The following is a 25526-nucleotide window of genomic DNA, read 5'->3' as shown; positions in this document are numbered from 1 at the left end:
ACCCCTTTGGCTAGTTTGGGTCAGGTGTCCTGTCTGCTTCCTTCTGGCTTCCCCTCCTCCCTGGCAGAACATGAGACTCAGAAAGTCCTTGGTCATAGTAAAGATTATTTAGCAACAACTAAAAACATTGGTGTTATCAGCACCGTTGCCAGGCTTAAAGTCAAAACTACAGCACTGAACCAGCTACTAAGAAGGAGAAAAATGACTGCTTACTGCTGAACCCAGGACAGCAGAGAGCAAAATACCATAGAAATGTGATGGAAACCGTGAAAGAATGTTCAATACATACTGAAGAACTCCTACTGACACCAGAAACCATGTCTTAAAGTGTTGTGTTTTAGATTAACCCTTAGACCTTAATCTGCCCTCCTACCCTTCAGGAACTGTTCATGTAACTTTTAAGATAAACACACCACTCATTGGTGTTTATTGGAGCAATTACTTTTTGTAAAAATATCTCCCACAAATAAATTACCATTCAGTAAAGAAACTGAAGTGGTCACATGTATTATTTTCTTTAAAAGAAAACTAACAACATTTAAACTACAAATTGAACTATTGATTACCTTTGCTATCTACACACCTATTGCTGGGACACTTGTTTAACACCTCATATGCTTTTGAAAGGAAGCTGTATTATAATTAAATTAGTACAAGCATAGTCTGAAAAACTAAACCAATAAACGTGACAAATACTAAACCCCAAATTTTTATTAAAAGAAAACTGAACCTATTAAATTCAGATATCTGAAAGAAACTTTTTGTTTTGCATTCTTAGTCTTGCTTCCCCCTGATTAAAGAAACTATTACTAAGAGATGATGTGAAAGATAACAGGAAGGGATTCTGTAGGTACATTACAAATAAAAGACAGACTATGGACAAAGCGGGCCCTCTCTGGAAGCTATCAGGAGAACTGGCTACCTTGGATTCAGCGAAGGCTAAGGTACTTAACGACTTCTTTGCCTTGATTTTCACTGGCAAATGCTCTGACCGCACCACCCAAGTCTTGGAAGGCAGACGCAGTGACTGTGAGAATGAAGACCTTGCACACACTGTAGGAGAGGAATTGCTTCAAGACCACCTCAAGAACCTGAATATGCACAAGTCCACGGGACCTGATGAAATCCATCCGCGGGTCCTGAAAGAGCTGGCGAATGAAGTAGTTAAGCCACTGGCCATCATATTTGAAAAATCATGGCAGTCAGGTGAAGTTCCGATGACTGGAAAAAGAGTACTATAACCAGTATTTTCAAAAAGGGGAAAATGGATGACCCGGGGAACAACAGACCAGTCAGTCTCAGCTCTGTGCCTGGCAAAATCTTGGAGCAGATTCTCCTGGAAGGCATGCTAAGGCACATGAAAAGCAACAAGGTGCTTGGTGACAGCCAGCATGGCTTCACTAAGGGGAAATGCTTCCTGACCAATTTGGTGGCCTTCTGTGATGGGGCTATGGAACTGATGGACAGCGGTAGAGCAGTTGATGTCATCCAGCTGGACTTGTGCAAAGCATTCGACACTGTCCCACACGACATCCTTGTCTCTAGGAGAGATAACAATTTGGTAGGTGGACAATTCGGTAGATAAAGAACTGGCTGGATGGCTGCACACAAAGAGTTGTGGTCAATGGCTCGATATCCAGCTGGAGAAAAGTAACAAGTGGTGTCCCTCAGGGATCGGTGTTGGGACCGGTCTTGTTCAACATCTTTGTTGGTGACATGGACAGTGGGATTGAGTGCGCCCTCAGCAAGTTTTCTGATGACACCAAACTGTGTGGTTCGGTTGATATGCTGGAGGAAAGGAATGCCAGCCAGACGGACCATGATACGCTTGTGAGGTGGGCTGATGCCAACCTCATGAAGTTTAACCATGGCAAGTGTGTGTGTGTTCTGGTGTCCTCAACATAGAAAGGACATGAAACTGTTGGAACAAGTCCAGAGGAGGGCCACGAGGATGATAAGGGGACTGGAGGACCTCCTGTATGAAGACAGGCTGAGAAAGTTGGGGCTGTTCAGCCTGGAGAAGAGAATGATGCGCGGAGACCTCACAGCACCCTCCAGTATCTGACGGGGGCCTATAAGGGTGTTGGGGAGGGACTATCCATCAGAAAATGAGTGATAGGACAAGGGGTAACATGTTACAACTTAAACAGGGGAAATTTAGATTGGATATAAGGAAGAAGTTCTTTACTGTGAGGGTGGTGAGGCACTGGAATGGGTTGCCCAAGGAAGTTATGAATGGTCCATCCCTGGCAGGTCAAGGCCGGGCTGGAGAGAGCCTTGGGTGAGATGGTTTAGTGTGAGGTGTCCCTGCCCAGGGGCAGGGACGTTGGAACTAGATGATCTTGGGGTCCTTTCCATCCCTAACCATTCTATGATTCTATGATGAGATAACAGTACAAACTTTGAAGGAGAAATTTGTTGGTTATCCTCTATTTGGCAAGGCCAACACCATGGAACAGTGTTCTATTATGCAGTTCTACACCAATCAGTGCCTCCAGAACAATTTAATCAGCGTTTCTGTATTTGAATTTCTGCATTAGTCAGTAAGCTAAATAACTACAGAACATGCAATTTTAAGAATTTTCACTATAGTATTAAAAAAAAAACCCAACAAAAAAATCCCACCAAAACAACAAGAAAAAACCCAACAAAAAACAAACAAAAAAACAACACCCTCCCCCCCCCCCAATCAATAATCTTGGCACGTTAGAGGTCAGAGAGCCAATACTGTGTAGGAGCAGGTCTAAATTTCCATCGTAATGTGATGTCAAGGAGAAAAGCAGAGGACTGAGAGTATGGGAAGCTGATTGTTCAGGTTACATTTCTTGTTTTCTGTATATTTTGAAGCCAAGTGAAAGTCTCCATGAATTCCCTTCTACACTTGCTCACAGAAAGAAAACTCGAAGGGACTTCACAACTGAGGCTGACTGCTATGTAAAATATACCTTGATACAGGAATGAGTTTGAAACTCACTGTGACTTTTTTGTCTCATTTTTTTCACTTCTAGGCTGCACCTTTGGTGGGTGCACACTACTTGGACTGCATTCCAGCAGAACTAATCAATTTGAAGAATCATAGAATTATTTGGTTTGGAAGGGCCCTTAAAAATCATCTAATTCCACCCCCCCTGCCATGGGCAGGAACACCTTCTACTAGAACAGGATGCTAAAAGCCCTGTCCAAGAAAAAGACTTCATGTAGATGAGTTGGTCGTAAAACTCAAGTTATTCCAACACACCAGAAATCCCACTCAGCTCACCATTTTACGTTGCAGAATACCCTCTGAGACAAGTAATTACAGAGCACAAGAAAACAATACTATGCCCTTTACCATAAGTTAGGCTTTTATCTATGCTTTACCCATTTATTCCCAGTTTTGGAGTAATTTCTTGTCTAGGTGTGCGTATCTACACTTGCAAAATAACAAGTCATTTCAGTACTGGCAGCACTTCAAAATCTTCCAGCAATTCTCCCCTCTTCCAGTAATGTCAAAATGAATCAGCTCTACCACAGCTTATTCAGGGAGAATCACTGAAGATAGCCTGAAATAGTTAGAGGACTATATATGAGCAAACAGGTACCAAACAAAACCAGTAAGTAACACCAGCGTAGTGGGAACCTCTGAAAAAGTCACTCTTCCTGGGCTACTGAGGTCTCTTGGCATTCCAGAATAACTCCACAGTAAAGACAAGCCACCAGAGCAGCTGTCAACATAACCAGGCTCAGCCTTCCTATACCAGGTGCTGAAGTGAAGCACACCTCTCTGGCACTGCAGCAAAAAATAAGAAGAAATTATGAAGAAAGCAATGAAGTAACCTTGCATTGGCAGAGACTTCATAAACCATAACAGGAAGCAGAGTTCATGTACTCTACACTACCTGAAACAAGACTGTAGTGAGCTGGGTGTTAGTCTCTTCTCACAAATAACAAGCAACAGAATGAGATTAAATGCCTCAAATTGTGTCAGGGGAAATTTAGGCTGGATATTAGGAAAAAATTCTTCACTCAAAGGGCTGTCAAAGATTAGCACAGGCTGCCCATGGAGGTGGTTGAATCACCATCCCTAGAGATGTTTAAAAGACATGTAACTGTTGCACTGAGGGACATGGTTTAGTGATGGACTTAGTGATTATAGGTTAATGGTTGGATTGAATGATCTTAAGGGCTTTTTCCAACCTAAACGATTCTATGATTCTGTGATTCTACTTGAAGATCTGGTGGTTGACAAAATTAAGTCAGTAACAAGACCTTCAGAAAAAAGTGTGCATCTAAATATGCACTTCTGCCTGAAAGAGCTCTACATTTAGTCTGAGCATCATGATAGGATCATTGTACCAATTATGTCTGTCCAAGCAATACAGAGAAAATCTTGAAATTTCCATTATATTGCTGATTTGTTCAGCTTACACCACAAAAACCACTAAGATGCAAAAATCAGTCCAGCCCCCACCAAACCCACTTTTACTCTCCAAAAAGTCTATTTTCCTTGCTTTGCCTGACTAGTAAGTGGTACTCCTGCAAATGTCTACTTTGCATGTTTCCCTTAGGAATATTCATATCACATATGATCTAAAATAGTATCACCCAGTTTTTCAAGGACAAATGTTTTTCACTGGTATTTGAATTACCGTGTACCAATAGCCTGAGGTATGTGACATATCAGTCTAAGAATAACGTGTAGAAAACACACTGATCCTCAAGGTAATTATTTACAGGAAAACACATTCGCATCAAGACCTTTTGATGCTTGGCCAGATCTAACATCTTCCAATTTAACATGACAAAAATTTAGCCTCGAAACTGAGGCATTCTTAGAGAATGAAGCAACTAAAATCAACTTTAGTTAATAGCATATTACAACAACAACTTGCATTTGTACAGTTTAACTATAGAAGAAAAACAAGAGAGTGATGTTCTGCAAATCACCAAGACTGGGTAGATACAGCATAGGAAGTAAAGACAGTGGAAATTGTGAGTGTTGAAAGGAATAAAAATGGATGAATATCATTTCACAGTCATTGATTCAGTTGGTGTACATTAGGTGTGCTGCACCACAGTAGGCAAGTCCAGTAGTCACACCTATTGAAAACCTACTCAAAACTTTGGGAAGTTTAAGCAGATACAAATAGAGAAAGAGGGACTGAGAGCAGACAAGGGAGAGATGAAGTTTGAAGCAAAATAAAACAGCTGGCCAAGTAAGACAGCCCATGTTATTCCACAGACAGGGAATAAAAAGAATTATTTTTAAAGTCAGAGAAAATGACAAGGAGCATGCCTCAATGTTATGAAGGGAAAAGGGGAAAAAGCAGGCAGCTAAGAATACACCTGGGGGCACACAAATAACAGTACAGAACTTGTACTTCACAGCAATCATACAGAACAATAGGTGACATTTTCTGAAGTGCTTGACGCTTCTATTGAATGCAAGCTGACCTGGATCCAAACTTGATAGGCCAGTCCTGATTTCTTCTGAAAATCCATCTCAAAATTTTATTTAGAACTGTGATATAGGGCAAGACAGAAACATTCAACTAATTACGACTTCAGAATAATACTAAAGTAATGCAATCTTTAAATAGAGTAACACTAAATACATTTCTTACTTTGCTAGTTACTATAATGGCATTAGGATAGCGCTCAGTATAACTCTGTCCTTTTTCTTTACTTTTGTGCATATTAATCTTGGATTATACTATTTTAATAGAAGCATACAGGAAAGTGGAGGTTTCTATCTTCATTTACCAGTGGAAATGTTAAATTAAGTAATTCGAATAACTACCTGCAGTAAAGAGATCCAAATTATTTAACAGTACTCTCTAGTATCCTTTTATTTTAAGGACTAAGAATCCACTCAAGCAAAAATAATGTCTATCTTTGATGTGTATCCTTCAAAACTGATGGATTATAAAAAGTTTTCAAACTTCTTATCTTAGATTCCCTGATGATACAATTTGGTGCTGCACTGCTAAATGCAAAGAGCTATGACAGTTTATTCCAGCAGAAGACATGACCCTGAGCTGCCAGCACTGTGAGATGTAGCTCAAAACATATGCAAAATCATAGAATCACAGAATGGTTTGGGTTGGAAAGGACCTTAAGATCATTTAGTTTCAACACCCCTTGCCACAGGCAGGTTCACCTTCCACTAATCCAGTGCTACTTCACAGCTCTCAACAAGTGCTTTCAATCACTACCTGCCTTGAAAAGCCTTCTAAGTCTCTGTTTGGGCTCCTTTTTGCACCAGGAGTACAAGATGACAGCAAGGGGAAGCAATAGTGTCTCAGCAACTGCCAGCATTGATCCCCCATGCATCTCAGAGCAACAAGGGGTCTGCTGCTGGCTGACATGACATGACGTGAATCCAGCAGCCCAGAGAATCTAGCTCTCTGATCTGACACTCTCCATTGAGTTACACTTTCTGGCATCACTGGAAAAAGCCACATTTTTGATGGAGGAGCACTCCATGCTCTGTCTTTCACGACCCTGCATAGTGTAATGCAAAAGAGAATCGGAAAAAAACAGCATATGTAAAAGTCTGAATTTATTAAAATCAGTGGCAAAACTGAGGAGAGGAAATAGAATTTCACTTGGATTTTATTTAAATAAAGCAGGTTTATCAGTTTCTGATGCTTTAAATACCCATTTGCATGTGCTGTACAGTGCAAGTTTTACATCTTTGGGGACATGCCACATTTTTGTCAAACTGACCACTTTAAATTCTGATTTCTATCTTCTCTGTTACATTATTTTAAAATTAATGGGCAGGTTTATTCTCTATTACGAAGATAGCAATTTCCTTTTTAACCTTCCTGAAGAAAATGCTGAAGGTTTTCTTCTCAGTCACCCAGGAAGTATGGCAACATGCCGAAGATCCTGTGATGGCTTTATTTTTCTTGGAGTCTTACCTTCTAGTTGAAATGAAGACTAAAGTGCCATCATTACAAAACTGATATGTCATTACAGATTAATATAGGGACAAAAAAGGGGATTTTTTTTGTCTTCTTTTGCACAGGTCAGATGTGCTCCACAGAAAGCAAACCAATTCGCCTGTCACCCACAAGCAGTGTCAGGGTTAGGGTCACAGTCAGGCAAAAGTTGATTTTCTCATCCATTTACATTAGCAGACATCAAAGCCATAGTTCATTACAAACTGAAATTAAGGTTTTACAGCTTAGCTCTAAAACGACAGCAACTGAATTTGACTTGAACTCTACACAAACAGATCCAAATACGGTCATGTAGAATTTAATACATACTAACGTGCATTCTGAAATACTGAAATTGCTCTCTTCACAATTAACTGCAGAATAAAACTTCTGCCTCCAAATCATGTAAAGACTAGTATAGGAGTCAGTGGAGTCCCTGCAGTAAAGACACAGTGGTAATATCTACAAAACCACAGTCCTGTTCTGAAAAAAAGGACACGACAATGGCAATCCTACAGAATTTTAGTAGACTGCTATAATGTTCAGCCCAATGGGATTAATTTGGCAACTAAGCAGCCACTTGACCACACAATTTGATAGCTGTAGTAAACTATGTATTATCAATATATGAATGCACAGAACATAAAATTCAACCTTTAGAAAGAAATGTCTAGCTTAAAGAGTAGTCCCATGCAGTATCAAAAGGAGGAAAAAAGAAAAACTGTTCATCCAGCAAGCAGCACTGAGACCTCATTCAACCTGAGCCCACAGCACTGTAACATTTTGTCCCTTATCATTTTTCAAAGCACACAGTCCCTACTCAGATGTTGCTGAGAGATTTAAGTAGGTACACTAAAGGTAGGAGTAATTCATTAATGAAGCTGATTATCTAAGCATGAGGCCATCTGCAGCTACTTCTTCCTGCATAGTCTGCCTTACAGTTTCCTGCCTTACCCTGAAACACCTACATTGCTCCTTAAAGAAAGGGAAACTCCTACAACCAAAGCAAACAGAAGGACTCCATGTTCCAAACTTGATTATTTTTATAATCTGGAATTATGCTGTGCATTGCTGATGGTTCCTCAGTCTTACAACTGCAGATCACTGTAAATCAAAACTGCCTCTAAGCAGTGATCCCATCAAGATCTGCACCATTTTTTGCAAGCTTTGTGGGTATCAGAATTAAATCAAAGGTCTGTATCATAAAGTAGAAATTCTTATTAATAAATAAAGTTATTGATCAGCTTTCTTCCTACAGCTAACCTATGCAGTGAATAAACTTTTTCACTCAATAATCAAAGCAAATCCAGACCAGTATCACCTTCAGACAGAAGGGGTTATTTTCTGCTATGGGGATAATTCATTTTCATTCTGTTATGCAAATATATCTTTTAAACTGTCTGGGATTAAAAAATTCCCAATCATTCTCCCTGGGGAAAATAATCTGAATCATCTCAATATTTTGTTTAATAAATTATTTTACTTTTTTACTTTCCCTACAATATTATGGTAAATATTTAAATGAGTTACTCTGAAACATCACAGCACTGCTCATCTCAGTGAACTGTGACATGCCTTATGAAGTAAGGACACTGAAAGATATAAATGTTACCTTTTCATAGGGTTCACATTCTTGAACACTTTTTTCCCCTCACTAAGAGTCATCTGCATTTAATCAGAAGTGATGGTATCAGCTGAAGAACATACCTATGTCATAGGGTGAAAGGCGGAAAGTGATCAATAAACAATCTCAAAACCTACATTCAAAGTTTTTGGAATGCAGTAAAGACATTATACTCTCCAATGAATGAAGGTCATTTTTGTTTTTCACATGTTCTGTTTTTTGGACAAGGATCCAGAAGATTATCAGATTTCAAAAGTTGTTACTTTTAAAGATACATTTAAAATTTAAATTAATTAATTATATTACCCTATTAGTAGGTAGCAATGAAAAAACCTGTTTCTTTTAACAGGGGAAGCAGTTGAATAAAGTACTAGAAAAGAACAGCAAGCTATTCATGGACATTTTTAACAATATGCCTACAGATATTATGCTCAGTGGAAAAGCTTCAAAGTAGTAGAGAATATAATGAACTTTTTTTTCATATAGCTATAAAAATTGTAAAGACAAATTCCTCTTCTTAGTAACATCAACAGAAATTGGTCACTACTCCATTAAAGTCAATGGAGTATACAGATATGCACTAAACAGTACCAGAATAAGTTTATTAGTGTTTAAATGATTATTAAAAATAAATACATGTTTGTTAAGGTATGATGATATAAGCAGTTAAAGCTGTTACCATTTTCATTGGCCAGAAAACAACAAAACAAGTGAGAAATACATCACATATGGAAAAAAATTATTTTCTTAGTTTTGATTTTGAACGGAACAAGTTTTAAACACATGCTTAAAATTAAGCAGAACTGATAAAGCCAATGCCAAATACCACGATTTTACTCAAAGGAACTATTTGTACAATTATGGGACCTCTATGAATAACTACCTGAATGTGGTAAAGGAAAGAAGCAGAGTATTGCAGCATCCTTTGGACTGCTTACTTTTCACACATTTAGATTTAAATCATTCCAGTGGGTTCACAGCATGAAATGATCATTTGTTTCCTTAAAATAGACACCTAGCACTAAAACCATAGAGTAAAATGCAGATCTTGCCAGGCAAATACAAAAAACCTCAACATTTAAATGCCTCATAATAACTTTAATATATGTACACACACTTCCTTTCTTAAGCTGCCTTCTCCAAGGAAAGGAAGGAATACGGTTTCTGGACAGCAGCAATGTGCTGTATCAGGATGGGCAGGAGACTGCACTGATTGAGCTGACAGTTCCTGTCCCATACTGTTCAAACAACCAGTTCCTCTGTGCAAACCCCAATGTGAGATCCCCTGCTCCTGATGAATACCATGTGAAGAGCTCAATGTGATTAATCAGTGCCAAGGCCAGCTTCGTAAACAGGAAGCTTCTCCTCTCAATATATTAAAAAAAGACATTTAACTATGAAACAGTTATGAAAATAGTTTAATTCTACTTGGATAGCAACTTGATTCTTCTTAATGTATCTACAGTGTGATACCATTGTTCTGGGAGACATCCTGGGACTCTTCATCAGGGACTGGAGCGATAGGACAAGGGGTAATGGGTTTAAACTTAAACAGCAGAAGGTCAGGTTAGATATAAGGAAAAAGTTCTTTACTGTGAGGGTCGTGAGGCACTGGAATGGGCTGCCCAAGGAAGTTGTGAATTCTCCATCCCTAGCAGTGTTTGAGGCCAGGCTGGACAGAGCCTTGGGCAACATGGTCTAGTGTGAGGTGTCCCTGCCCATGGCAGGGAGGTGTAACTAGATGATCTTAGGGTCCTTTCTGACAGACCATTCTATGATTCTATGATTCTATAACTCTGCTTTAAAATTAAGCAGAATTTTATTTGTGTCCCTATGTGTTCTGGGATGCAATAATGACTACAGACTTCTCCAAGTCTATAATATTTAAACATAACTGACTAAATCTTGAAAGAACTTGAATTAAAGATAATCCACCTTTCAATGATTCTCCAATATTTTAATTTCTATGCCTAGGAAGCATAAAGTATTCTTGAAGTAAAAATCAATGTGAATTAAATGTGTAATGTGAATTAAATATGTAATGTGAATTAAATGTGTAATGTGAATTAAATGTGTAATGTGGATTACATGTGTGAGTACATAAGCTTAAAGAATGCATGTGAGATGCCAGCTCAGCTGCCTTTCTACTGCTTTTCTCCCTTCACTTATACAAGACATAAATGCCTTTTAAGCATGGCTATCACTGTGTACCTCTGTGTGGCCAGATACCTTCCATTACTACTAACCAAACAGTGCTGAAATGCAGATAAGGATTTGCTGGTCAAAAACCTTCTAGGCACCAAAGATTATGATTCTGAGGTGGTTTTGCACTGACTGAACCAACAGCCAGTACCTCTGATTCACCTGATTCAGCAGTGTAGGTATCCTCCAAAATCAGCACTCATTAAAAACATCCATTCTACTTAAAGTAAATCAGAGTCACAAGCTAACTAAAATTATCAAATGCATATAGACTCCCTGTGCCTGTGTAGAGAAGGCAGCTTAAGAAAGGAAGTGTGTGTCTCTCCGTTGGGGTTATGCACAACAAGAAGGACAAAGGCCGTTAGCTAAGGATGAGTCCCTATTTGTAGAAGCCTAGTTCTTGGAACACCTAACTCTCATAATTTCCTCCTCTCCTGTTTGCAGCAGTGCAGACCACATTCCCACTCCCTATCATCACCACACATTCTTAGTGGCACATCTCTAAGCCCAACACAGCAAATGTTTACACAAAAAAAGTGTTACTGGAAAAGTATTCTTAGCTACCATTAATTCCACTTAGCAAGTGGAAAACAGTGAAAGAGCCAACTTCACCTGATTATCTAGCTCTTCTTGGACCACAAGCAAGTGTCCTGGGAACTACCAGTGGCCCACAGACCACAGTTTGGGAATCACTGTCCTAAATAATCTACAAACCTCTTATTATAGAAAACCATGCTCCTTGTCTTGCTCAGGCTACTATTTTAGTTTTTTTCCTGCCAGCACAACATATTATTATGGTAGAAATTGATGGCTCATATATGCTAATCATACCCATTTGGTTGACAACTATTTAGCAATCAATGACATGATTAACTTGTTGGAGTATTAATTCAGTTTTACACAGACGAATTCAGCCTTTTTATTTTTTTTAGGTAGAGTTGTACCACTTTAGCTGGAGGTAGACTCTCACTCACTGTCAATCCTGCAGTTTCATTAGAAGTCAGAGAGTGGACAAGCAAACTCCATTCTCCTGAATTTAATAACAGCTAAGCAGCAGTATATCAAATTGAAGCCACATACGCCTTCCAAATTTTCCCATAACACTAGAATTTATCTTTTCTTTTATACAAAACTTCATTTCACTTCAAAACTTCACAATGATGGTACATTAACATTTTGGGATCACATAATCAATGTCTTTATAGTAATTTATTAGCCCTCCACCACTTCTATCCTTTTGCCCATACTGATTCTTTAGGACAGAATTCAGTTTCAATACAGTCTGAAGGTTCTGCTTTCCAAGCATAAAGAGAAAGCAATGGAAACACTCTTTTAATGGGCTATAAATCAACCCTTACCTACTTCTCTTTATCATGGAAAATGAACTAAGCATAGTTTGACAGATTTAAGGACACACTATTATCTTTTACAGTCCATGGGACATAAAAGATGAAACTAGAACTTCATCTTGCAACTTAGCTATTAAGAATGTCACTCAAACTTCTGTCATTCAGAAGCTACCAAGTACTGATTCAGAAACAAAACAGAAAATTCAGTAGACAACATCTTCCAAAGGATAAACACAACTTGTTAAAACAATAAAATGTGTTTGTATTGTGATTGTGTATAGCTCAAAATTCATCTGTACAGTTTAGAAAGTTCTAGAGATTTACCTTTAATATATCATGTGACCAAATATTGTATTGTTATGACATGACTGATGACTAGCTACTTATTAGATATATAATATTCTAATGCATCAGTTGTGTCTCTTTAATCAATTAAGATATGAATCATACTACTGCATATTTCTAAGCACCTGGCATACACAGAACATTACCAAAATAAATAAATCATTTAATCCCAATTTAATTTTTCTTTACTCCTCCATTTTACTTTGCTACAAAGAAAACGATCCTGGAGGTCCCAAGAACAAAAAACCTAAACCTGCATTCTTCTTTTCTTATTTCTGTCGGAGGCATTGTATTTGTTATTTCTTATCAAACCACAGAAGATGTCAAAAGAATTAGACCATTCTAAGACATGGCTATGTATGTACATCTGCTGTCTGTACAGCCTTTATTGGCAAAAGCAATAAGGGTGCTAAAAAGAGGAGGTGAGGGATGTGTTAGAGGGACTGCGAGTCAAGGATTTCCTATGTAATCTTTGATTTTTCACAGCCTTTAAAGAAATGCTGTGTGAGACTGAGTCTTTTAAGTTTTTATTTTAAAGTAGGATATTCATAACACAGCACTTGAATTAGCAATGTGTACAAAATTAGCAAGGAATGATTTCAGGATTTTTTTAATTTATATGTGTTAGTTTTAACTAGCAGTTTGTTTCCTAGCAAAAGAAACTGAAAGGCTGTTCAAAAACTTCCCACTAGATATTTACTGCCATCAGGGGAGCTACTCTTGAACATGGGTCTTTAGTCCTTCTGCAATACTCAAGCATTTCTACTCAACTGGATTTTGTAATGTAAAGTACAGAGCTTCAGTCTCCACAATGCATCATGTATCATAATGCCCACATCCAGAAACTGGCATTTTGACAGAATGATTTGAGTGTGCATAAATATGGAATATTTATCTTAATTCTACTTTTCAGTTTTACCCTTGTATTTTTTCAAATCAAGAATTTTACAAAGGATTTAAGAGTAACACTGTTTAACAACTCAATTTCTTTAAAAAGAGCCAAAGTACTTGTTTATTCTTTCCTTAAACTTTTTCTGTTCCTGTTAAAGGGAATCAGATGTTTAAAACAGATCAATGCAACACTATCTATTTTCTTCTGATTTCACCACCCATAAAATGAAACAGTCACTGATGGCTGTATACCACAAAAACATGACCTGCCTTTAACCTGCATGTAAGTCAAAAGATCCCCCATTTAACCCGCAGGAAAATGCTAACTTACAGATACTAGCATCCAGACAGTAGCCTCTGTTTTGAGGGCACTGAGCTATAGAATACCTCTAACACATTCATATAGGAACCAGTAACTTGCACTTTAAATAAACCTTCACAACAGCTAGTAAGCTAATTGGTTAGACACAGGAGAGTATCTTCTCAAAACAGAAATCTTAAAAGAAGTGTAATGCAAATTCTTCAGTGGAACGACACATTAAAAGAAGCACCAGAACACACAAAAATAAATCAGCTGTGGGTATTCTTGCCTATTGGTTTTACTTTTAAGGAAACAAATTTCATTTCATAATTATGATTCATTTGTATACATTCTTCCTTTCTTATGAAAACATCTTTATTAGGTAGAAATTAACCAAATGATCTTAAAATGACTTACAATACCATCATAATATAGCTGGCATGGTAAACAGTCAGTAAGTAAGCAGGGGTTTTTAGAACCTGCTCCTAGAGGCATGAACATCTTAATCATGAGAAAAACCATGAGTCAAAGCATCAATATCAGATACAAAAAAGAAAAAGAGCAACACTTTTAGGTTTATATGAAAATTCATAAAGCATATACATATTATTTTAAAACAAGAGACCTAGAACATTACTCTCCTTTTTGCAATTTTGCCTACACCTAAGGATGGATTTTGACCTGTTTTAGTCACAGCAGTGTTCAAAACAACTGCTTTCTTAAAAGCTGAGGAAGATGAGAAAAAAAAGCTGAAATTGAGGCATAACCTTTTTATTACATTCACTGAGTAAAAATAAGTTTCAACTCTTTTTACACCGTGCACTGACTGCTAGAAGCAGAATTACAGCAAGGAAATGTTCAATTAATGTTGTGTGTCTTTGTGGAGCACAGATTGCAACAGCTCCCTGAATAGAAGGGGATCACACAGAAGTAAAAATGAAGAGCGTAGCTTTTTTCAGTTTTCAAACCACTGTGTAATATGCCTCCAGTAAACTAGGAAGCAGCCTGTGATTGATGGCTGCTGTTGGAAAACTTGCTTTACTCTTTCAAAATCTACTTGATCTAAATATAACCAGGAATATTATTCCAACACAGTTTGCTTCATTTTAAGCCCTTTACTACTTTACAGGCAGCATCATTTAGACATTAAGTGTACAACTTCAGTGCTTGCACACTCTAAATCAGTGGTCTCCAAAGCAGGGTGCATACACAGTGGGGTGCAGGAAGAAAATACCAGTAATGCACTAGCCCATGTATATAATTTGTATTTAATATATATATATTGGGGATGCAAGCTCAATATTTTACTCATAGAAATCTTTAACTGATAGTAGTGCATCAAAAAAGTTTGTACACCACTCTTCTAAATGTATCAGTATGAATTCTTCTTTCCTAGTAGCTTCCCCTCTCCCCTTTTTTTCATTTCTTATTTGCTAGATTCCAATCTGAGACACCTCAAGAATCGGTGGTGTCAGATTCAAGTATCTGTCAATTTATGCCCTCATCCTTCTTATCAGGATATTCTTATAAATACCGAACTCTGCCAGAGAATTTACATGAGGTTGTTTTCTAGAATACTGTCTAAATGTGTACTACTGACAGGATGTGAGCTTCCTTCTCCTGTACTCTTAGTAAAATCTATATGAAAACGATCTCATAAACAACTTTTCATTATTTTTTAAACTATCTGACTTTCTATACTTCTCTTAGCATCATGGTGCTATATTAGGAGCACCAGTAAGTATAGATCCTGGCATGTGACACTGAGAACACACAAAACGTTTTAATAGGTCAGGCAAGAGAGCCCTGCCAAGCTCAGCCATGACAAGTGTAGTTGCTATTCCGTGAGAGAAACCAAGCCCAGTCACTTTCTGTATCCCTTCCCCTTGGGGTAAATTTCTCAGGCTCAAAACCCTGCCACAAGATGGCACTGGGAGCAGGAGGAGCCAGAAGAGTGAAGGTCTGGGTCCAAAGCGGGGACAGTAGTGCACCTGCCCAACAAAGAACCTGGTTCTGCCAGCAGCTGTTTATGGACCAGTAGTCCATAGGCTTTTTTAACACTAAGTCTGCTAATTTGCTCAGAGGCTAGCACTTTGGCTGCTAGTTCCCTATTTTTTTTTTTACCTGTCTCATAATACTTTATCTGTTTTAAATCAGCTAATACCATTAAGTAACCATTAGTTCCATTACTGAATTTGGTGTATTTTATTCTGTATTTACCTTATTTACTGTCATTAGAAACCTCAGTCACGATCCTGATAAGCATTTTGCTCCCCAAACTGAGGAGCCATTTAATCTCTTATATCAAGGAAGTTGCTTTCTCTCTGTTGTTTTAGTTGCCTTTCCTCATACACTCACCAACTTCACTCCTGAAGCGTCCTCAAGATGCCCACCAGAACTGCACTCTGATAATCAAGATGTAGGTTCACTATGATTATATATAGTAATAAAACAACACCTCCTGCCCTGTCTGTAACATTGGTTATGTCCAACTTTTTGTTGATTTAATTTTTGCCTGCTGCTGTGCAATGAAAGACATATTAGAGAACAGTCAGTGATGACGCCAGTATCTTTCCCAAGTTTTACAAAAGAATTACAAATTCAGGATTGCTCAGGTACAGTTGAAGATGTTTTTTGTCAGATGCATTAACTCCTATTATACCTGACACTCATCTACCATCGTTTTGCCCACTAATAACATTCTGTACGATGTTTCTGCAGTTCCTTGACACCTGTTATCTTCCCAATAAGTAAATGCTATGGATTACCATCCACAACTTGAGAAATTTTACTGTTTACTCTCATTCTGCAGGTCACAGGTAATCTACAGAATAAAACTTGACACAGCAACCAGCCTTCAAGGTACTTCACTTCTGACCTGTCTGTCCATCCTAACAAGCTAGGTTTTTTCTTGAAAATCCTCTCTGACAGGAGCATTGTCAGTGCAAAAGGACACAGTGAAGTCAGCTAGAAGTCTGGTTTCCACTTAGATACCAGTTCCCTTTTTCCTACTGGAAGTTCTCCTTCCCCCCGGATTTATGCTCTCCTTAGGAACAATTGTCACAGCGGAATTGGAACAGTTGTACAATATTCCTGCTGGCTCCATCTAAAAACCTCTCAACTAGCTCAACCATCTTAAGCCAAACTATCATCAAAGGCTCTTTTCACTAACTACACACTCACAGACATGATCCCAGGGCATCTTGAGACCTACACATGTCCTCTGCAATAAATTCAGTTCCATTCAGTTGCCAGACTTGTACCTGTATCCCCTGGTTAACATGGTACAACAAATTATAAACCTAGGGTAGTCTGACACTTGAACACAATGACTGGCAGGAATTTTACCAAATTACAGGTTTAATGTATCAGTTTTATATTTGAGATTAAAGAAATGAATAAGAACACTTAAGAGTTTTATTGCTGTATCACTGAAGCTTGTCCAGAGGGCCATCTGCATAAGTCCACAGGTCTGCTGACACTAACTTTCAGGATAGGATCTGCTACTGGCTCCCCACATCTTACAATGCTGACCAGTAATAGTAACCACTTGCAGTTGGCTACCAGGTCTTGCTGGCGATTTGCATGTCAAAAGACTTTTAACAGATATAAAAGCAACCTCTTCCCTGCAAATGTTCCATATCCCAGTCTCAGAAAGATTCACTTGCTTCTTGAAAATTCACTGATTTAGTGCAACTATTTTTTAAATTCAGATAATTAGGTATCTCCTAAAGTACTTAATCTCCAAATTGGACATTTCATTGAAAAATGTACTTTTCTAACCTACTCTTCCCAACATAAACACATTCTAGACCTTCTTCTCTATAAGTTGCCTCTAAAGACTCTGAAGTTTGCCATCAGCAAACTCTCTTATTCTCTTAATAGGACGTATCTGACTGGCAAATCTAATTTACCTAAAAACATACTCATTTCCTCAGTAACTTCTACAACTGTTCTGTGGAAATATAATGGAGACATGTAAAAACCACATCACGCTGGTTTTAATAGGCATGAGTCCGGCTAGTGCAATCGGGGGCAGGTGAGGGGGTGGGTCAGGGGTGGTGATGTACAAATATTTGTATGTACAAGTTACAGTATTGTGTACCTTCTGTCATTTCCATGCCACTAGGAGGTTTACAATGTCCAGCATGGCTCACAACCCAAACGGGATACTGCTGATTTAGTCCACAATATAAGGCCTGTATAAAGGTCCTGTAATAACCTGCCAGTCCAGGGTTACCTGCCAAAAAAGAAAACATACAAGCAGAGTCAATATTAAACTTCCAACAGCAAACAATTTGCTTCAAAGCTAACTAAACAGCATTATACAGCAATTCGTTAATTTATTTTCTGTAGTATGTTTCCAATTTTTATTTTCCCATTTTCCATTTCCCATTTTCAGCTATTCAACTGGTTTAATTCCATTGGTCAATGGCACCCATGAGAAGCATTTTACAGAATTACTTCGAAATTGCAGAACCTAGTATCAAAGCCCAACATAAAGAGTAAATCTCCTTTTCCACCAGAGGTCAGCCAACTCGCTTATCTATCCTATCATGTTATAGATATATGAAAATGGGGCAAACAAACCCTCAGATTTTATAAAAATATCACAAAGACTACAGCAAATATCACTCGATCCAGATGTCAACCTTTCAAAACAGGTATGTGGTATTCTGACAATGCAAAGGTCTGCAATGACCCTCAAAGTGAGGATGATTTTATTTTAAATTCATTGGACTAGATTTTTTTCTGCTTGAAACTTCATATACTTGCTGACCTTTTCCACACAGCTTGAGAAGCTCTTTCCTTTTCAACCCCTGAGCTCTAGATCCAGGGGAGAATCTGTCCTCCATCAGCTTTAGAGAGAACTTTTCAAAAGAGGCTGGTGTCTAAGTGAACCCAGCTTCCCCTGATACAGCAGATCACATTGCTCTAAATCCACTGTTTAACAGTGACATCATGTAGCACTGCTGAAGTGGAAACTGTAATGCTGTCGCAAAGATAAGAACATGCATAGGTAGGGATTTCAGCATTTCTGAACAAAATTCTAATCTCTACTCCTCCTTTTATACTTTCTTGCTTGGGTATCAGCAGTGACTTCAGTTGGAGAGTAAATTCATATGAAGAGGAAGCAGATTGTTTTCCAGTTCATACAGGATGCATAAAAATTCCACAAAGACATAAAAACATATAACTTCTCTCAATTTATTCATTTTCCAGAGTAGTTCCACTGATTTCTTTTATCGTTTAGACACCTGGAAAACTACCTATCATGGCTAGGTTTGTTCAGTTACATATTTTTCACGCGCATACTAGTCAATTCTTCATTTGGATACCATGAACAGCAAAAGGCATGTAAAAAGGCATCACGTAAAAAGACATTCACATTCCAAAAATAACACAAATATATTGCTTAAAAGGTATGAGAGAAAAAGACCTAAACAGTAAAATTGTGTAAACTCCTTTATATAAGTCCAATTGTAATCACAGAGGCTGAGCTGTGTAAGTATTGGTAGTGACAGAGAAGAAGAATCAGAGCTGTAATCAAGCCTGTACTTGTGGAAATTGTGTGGGGAGATATAAATTAGATTTGTTCCACTTCTCCTTTTCTGTAGTGGACGTTTTCATTTTGCCTTCTTTTACTTCAACCCTTTTGCTCTCCAGATAATACACAGTAAGTTCATTGCTCTCCCAAGAGGGAGAATCAAACATGTAAATATTCTCAGGATTCAGTCATCAGCTGAAGAGCAGTGAAGTAAGAACTGCTTATGAACAGTGAGACTTTGCATCCAATACTATACAAAGCTCAAGGCATTCATTACTTTATTGAGGGAAAGGGGATTTTTATCCTGTAATAAATATGATGTGTATTTTAAGCAGATAAAATTGAAATCTATAAATACAAAAGAAACCCCTTTCCCTGCTCTTTATAAGCATCTGCTCATAGTAAAAGCCATTCTGAGGGGTCAGCTGTTAGAGCTGCTACTGATACTTTAAAATGCCTTGAAGGGGTATGAATGAGAACTGCTGGCACAAATGGAAAGGAAAATCAATTGTTTTAACAGCAAGGATTTCTACAGAGATACCACCGTGTGTAAAGCAGCCATACATTTATTCTTTATTGGACTTTCAGTTTCAGAGTTATTCCAGATTCTCATTGACCTAAGTAAATGCAGATTAATAGTGCCTGCTCTTGAAAGCTTGCATCTACAGTACTTGTAAGTGAAGAATGTTTTATCTCCTAATATAGCTCTGCAAATTCAGACATTTTATGTGTTTCCACTTCAGTCGCTCACTTCAAAATACTTTAAGGGGAACAAAAAACTTAAACAGATAAAGATTTTCTTTCATACAACAGAGTTAGTGTAACTGAAAATGGAAATAACCAGGGCTTAATAAATACACCAGTCTGTGGCCAACAATATTTTGGGCTCATCTACTGCAGTTGAAATGCTGTTCAAGTAAACTATCTTATTTTATAGAAAAAGAACTACCAGGTTCATCATGAAGGCACCCAGTAGTGCTCATTTGGCATTCTAAGGACTTCCTAGTACATCAAACTAAAACTGCCCATGTTCTTTCATTCTTTTTGCAGTGTTAACCTCCATGATTTGAAAGTTGTTACTCCAGTTATTTGAATACCACATCAATCCTCAGACACCTCAGGGCACCTGAATCATTCAAGCATGCCAGCAAATCTCAAATTGCAGTCATCTGAACCAAAGAGCCCATCTTAAGCAGTTCCTCTCAACTGGGCTTAATTTTCCACAGTGTTTATGTTGTTTCAGAGCTCTTAAACAGTAGCTGCAAATGGTGACAGAACAGAAAGACACAAAACTACAACACACTGCATATTAGCTTAATTTGCAAAAGACTTCTAAGCATATCATGGGAAGAGTATGTCAAATGGACAACTTTCACAGTGACTTCAAATACAGCAGTGATGCTTTATTTGGTGTACTCACAAGTTTCAGTAACCAAAGCATGTAAAACTTGCAACACACAACATTTCAGTTATCCTACATTAAGCTCGGAGTATTTCCATTTTTAATTTGAAGATGAAGATCCACTTCTTCCTTTTCCAATCTGTCCCACCCACAGCTAAAGCAAAATGGTACAGAAAAACTGACTGGGCAGAGGAGTAACTCTGAGCTACACTGGGAGGCAAATATTCACCCCTTCTATATACTACAGATACAGGCTTTCGAGAACTGGAACTATTACTCTTTAATGATCCACATAGTTAAAAATAGGAAAATTTTCAAATACTTTCTTGTTAATGTTTTTCCATCAAAACGAGATTTTAAATTCCAACTGCTTCCTTACTATGAAGGCATCTAACAAAGGTGAGAAAACAATTCGTACAAACTAAATATCTGCCCAGGATATCACTATATTTATCCTCATTTCACATATTTCCTATGCAATGCATTATAAAGTCAAACTTGGCCTGTCTTAAAATTAAATACATACTAGTATTCGAGATGCTGCGTTTACAAAAAAGTTTAGGCTTGGGAAGTTTAAACTTACATGCAGTTCACTTCAGTTCTCTTAATTCTGAATGCAAAACAACAAATATATAATGCTCATTTAAAAAGTCACAGACCATAGCTACTCCCCAAAAGCTGTGACAATTTTTGTGGCTTTCAAATGGTCAAGCATTTTCAATTCTTCTGCAACAGAAATTATTAATGTAAGATATAAACTATAATTAAGAGAACACTATCATTAGATAACACTTTGCAAAAGTAATTCCCAGACTTACTGAGGAATGTACAATGAAAACCACAACAGCAAAATGCTTCAAGTTAGGAACAAAGATATACACCAAAACACGCAAGAAAAGCCTTCTGTCCAGAAAAGAGCAAGCTGAAAATACATACAGCTTACTCAAATGAAATTGAGACAAAAACAAATGAAAACAAAAATAAAACAAAACCAACTCTTAGCAGTTTGGGGAGGGGTATTTAAATTGAAAAGGATTTATTAAGGCAGTTTATAGCAAACACCAAAGAGTGGCAGGGAGTGAAGCTCAGGAGCATAAAGCTAAATCATCCCAAACAGCAATGCGGTTTCTTGCACCTTGTTTTGAAACAAGCTTTTGGGTTCTGTGCACTGTCCTGCAAGATGTTCCCCAGTGATTTCAGTTGTGTCTTCAGGAGTCTGACCATCCATGAGAGCAGTAGCTGGTATTCAGCTGTGGTGCTTCATGCACTTCTCTAGCAGTTGCTCTCTGCTCTCGGAGCTCAGCAGGACAATAAATAAAGGCACTACATGAACAGAAGAGGAATACACAGCCAACAGTGGGTTTACAGAGAACTTTTGAGGAACTGGAGAATATGCCAGCAATTACCATGAGTTTAATTTCAGAAGTAATACACAGTTTCAGAATTAAGCATGCATGCTGCAGTATTTACATGATAATCTCCTCCAATAAAACCAAATGCAGACTTTTATTTTTTAAAAACCCAAACAACTGAGCAGCCATAAATCAAATTTGAAATCCAAAGGCACAGAGCAGGACCGCACAAAAAAACATTTTTGTGGCAATGATTCTCACTGCCTCTTCGCAGAACTGCCAAAGCTTCCCGCTCCAGCTCGAGGAGCCCAAATGACATGTTCCTCGCTCAAGGAAACTTAATCTGCCTTTGGCATCCGACCAGTCACCATGGAAGAAGACGCAACTCCCCTATGTTAATGAATGGAAAGCAGCCCACACAGATGTCAAAAGGATTTAAATGGAGCATGTAAAAAACACAATGATGTTCTCACACTTGGGAGAAAACTGAAGAAAATGACACCATCGCTGATGATCAGGCCTTAAAAGGAAATACATGCAGGTTTCTCTGACATGCAGGGTTAAGGGATTTCAAATAAAACACGTTAAATAACATTTGAATTCTCATCGTAAACTCACAACAATTAAGCTTTGATCTGTTTGCATGTCTAGAGGACTAGCATTCTTTGTCCTGTACTCCATTTATAGTCCGTACACTAGAGGAGTAGCATCAGCCAAAGAACAATTACAAGAACATTATATAGAAACACATGTGAAAACTGTTTGATCCTCTCTGACTCTAGAATCATGGATTTGGCTGGAAAACACCTTCATATATTTCCTTGGGTTGTGAAAATAAGGAATCTCAGAAGGATTCAGCCAGGTGCCTGTAACATAGCTTATTAGAGGGGTTTTTCAAGAACATTTCACATTTTTTCCCCTATACTTTCCCATATACAGTTTTTAGTTTGATACAGCTATGAAACTTTATATATAGGATTTTATAATACATATAATACATATTTTATAATACACATTCTTTATATGCAGTTTGCAAACCAAATAATCTTGTCTGTTCTCTAACACTGCTCCACCTTTAGAACAAATGAGGGTTTATTTACCTCTAAAGAAATCCCAGGATAGTCTAATCAACCCAAATTAATGTAATGCAGCTGGTCCACGTAACAATTGTGCCCTGAAGCCTGAAGTGAATAAAAATTCCCTACTACAAACTGTGACAACACATGCCTTTTTTCTCATGTGAATCATTAAAAGCATCTGCCCAGGCAGGTAAGATACAAAGTCTGAAATCCTGCTTTTACCACTGCAAACCTAGTGGACTTTGTAAGTGACAGTGCAAGAGTTATAAAGTCCACAGATATATTTCAATAGTTACCTCTAATGTATCAACCAGATAAAACATGTACTTACAACAAAAAACCTTTAATTATTTTTTTTAAGATGTCTGTAAACTAATGGTTTTGGAAGGGAGTTAAAACTGAGATTTAAAACTGAAAAAACTAGTTCATAATGGAATAGCTTCTTTTTCACATTTTTTAAAAGTTGAAACCAGGCTTTCCTAGTACTTACACTTAAATAATTTTTGCCCATTTTCTTCAAAACAAATGAAAAATTAACACATTTAACAAGGTATCCTAGTACACAAACACACAGTCTCTTAAACATCTGCTTAAGGAGATGAAGACAGATTTAACTGCTTTTAACAGCCCAGGTGTGGTTGGTCTGTCTGATCCAATCCATTCTACAACTGATGCTGGCAGAGAGGTTGCACCAAGCTCTGAGCTGTGTCTTGAAACCCCCGTGGGATTTTTTTTTTGCTGGCTTTAGGGCCTAAAGCAGAACTGGACCAGCAGAAAACAAACCTCTGTCTGAAAGAAAGGGGGAGAAGGAAGGAACTGCGCAAAGGAACACGAGACTTGATGTCAAATGGGTTCACAAGAAAGCCTATGAAATGTCTGAACAACAGTGCACGCCTAATGAGACAACATCATCAGGAAAAAGACAAAGACAAGACAAACAACTCAAAACCAAGATAACCACAAATTATTTGTTTTGTGCAGATAAACAGCTCTGCAGATTTGATCACTTCTGAATAACATACAAGGAGGAAGCAAACAATACAATCACAAGGCACCAGAAAGGACATCTCCAGATTCATACCCAAGATTTCCCTGTGCTGTACCAGTGGTCAGAGTTACAAAAAAAAAGCATAGGTTTGGGGGATTTTGGGTTATTAGGTTTTTGGGTTTGTCTTTTCTTTTTTTCTTTCTTTTTTTTTAAGATTTTAGAATAAAATGACGTAAGGGAAACAAACAGCAATGGAGAACACAGAATCATAGAATAGCTAGGGTTGGAAAGAACCTTAAGATCATCTAGTTCCAATGCCCCTGCCATGGGCAGGGACACCTCACACTAAACCATCTCACCCAAGGCTCTCTCCAACCCGGCCTTGAACACTGCCAGGGTTGGAGCATTCACAACCTCCTTGGGCAACCCATTCCAGTGCCTCACCACCCTAACAGGAAAGAACTTCTTCCTTATATCCATCCAATCTAAACTTCCCCTGTTTAAGTTTGAAGGGGTTACCCCTTGTCCTGTCACAACAGCACATAATGAACAGTTCATCCACAGCACCCTTAAAGGCCCCCTTCAGATACTGGAAGGCCGCTATGAAGTCTCCATGCAGCCTTCTCTTCTCCAGGCTGAACAGCCCCAACTTTCTCAGCCAATCTTCATACGGGAGGTGCTCCAGTCCCCTGATCATTCTCATGGCCCTCCTCTGGACTTGTTCCAACAGTTCCATGTCCTTTTTATGTTGAGGACACCAGAACTGCACACAATACTCTAAGTGAGGTCTCATGAGAGCAGAGTAGAGGGGCAGGATCACCTCCTTTGACCTGCTGGTTACGCTCCTTTTGATGCAGTCCAGGATACGGTTGGCTTTCCAGGCTGCAAGCGCACACTGAAGCCGGCTCATGCTCAGTTTCTCATCAACCAACACCCCCAAGTCCTTCTCCACGGGGCTGCTCTGAATCTCTTCTCTGCCCAGCCTGTAGCTGTGCCTGGGACTGCTCTGACCCACGTATAGGACCTTGCACTTGGCATTGCTAAACTCCGTACGGCTGGGATCAGCCCGCATCACAAGCGTGTCAAGGTCCCTCTGGATAGCATTCCTTCCCTCTAGCATATCAACCGAACCACATAGCTTGGTGTCATCGGCAAACTTGCTGAGGGCACACTCAATCCCACTGTCCACGTCACCGACAAAGATGTTAAAGAAGACCGGTACCAACACCGATCCCTGAGGGACACCACTCATTACTGGTCTCCAGCTGGACACTGAGCCACTGACCACAAGTCTTTGCGTGCGGCCATCCAGCCAGTTCTTTATACACCGAATGGTCCATCCATCAAACTGATGTCCCTCCAATTTAGAGACAAGGATGTTGTGTGGGACAGTGTCAAAAGCTTTGCACAAGTCCAGGTAGATGACATCAACTGCTCTGCCTCTGCCCATCAGTTCCGCAGCCCCACCACAGAAGGCTACCAAATTGGTCAGGAAGCATTTCCCCTTAGTGAAGCCATG

General features: G+C 38.5%; 1 protein-coding gene across 4 annotated transcripts in view; it reads right to left on the bottom strand.

The window, feature by feature from the left end:
- The window catches only part of LDAH (lipid droplet associated hydrolase), a 132933-nt gene that overhangs the window by 84522 nt on the left and 22885 nt on the right, over positions 1-25526 (bottom strand). For 3 of the 4 annotated variants that reach the window (XM_061372362.1, XM_061372364.1, XM_061372361.1), the window contains exon 3: positions 17744-17878. The exons of the other annotated variant lie outside the window; for it this stretch is intronic. In XM_061372362.1, coding sequence (XP_061228346.1) covers positions 17744-17878 — 135 coding nt within the window. The remainder of the gene's footprint in view (positions 1-17743; positions 17879-25526) is intronic. 4 annotated transcript variants of the gene reach the window in all.

Source organism: Neopsephotus bourkii, unplaced genomic scaffold (assembly GCF_033783945.1).
Source record: "Neopsephotus bourkii isolate Nb327-2 ecotype Australia unplaced genomic scaffold, CSIRO-AGI_Nbou_v1 NB_1600, whole genome shotgun sequence".
NCBI classification, from domain to species: Eukaryota; Metazoa; Chordata; class Aves; order Psittaciformes; family Psittacidae; genus Neopsephotus; species Neopsephotus bourkii.
This window is presented reverse-complemented; position numbering and strand designations above follow the sequence as displayed.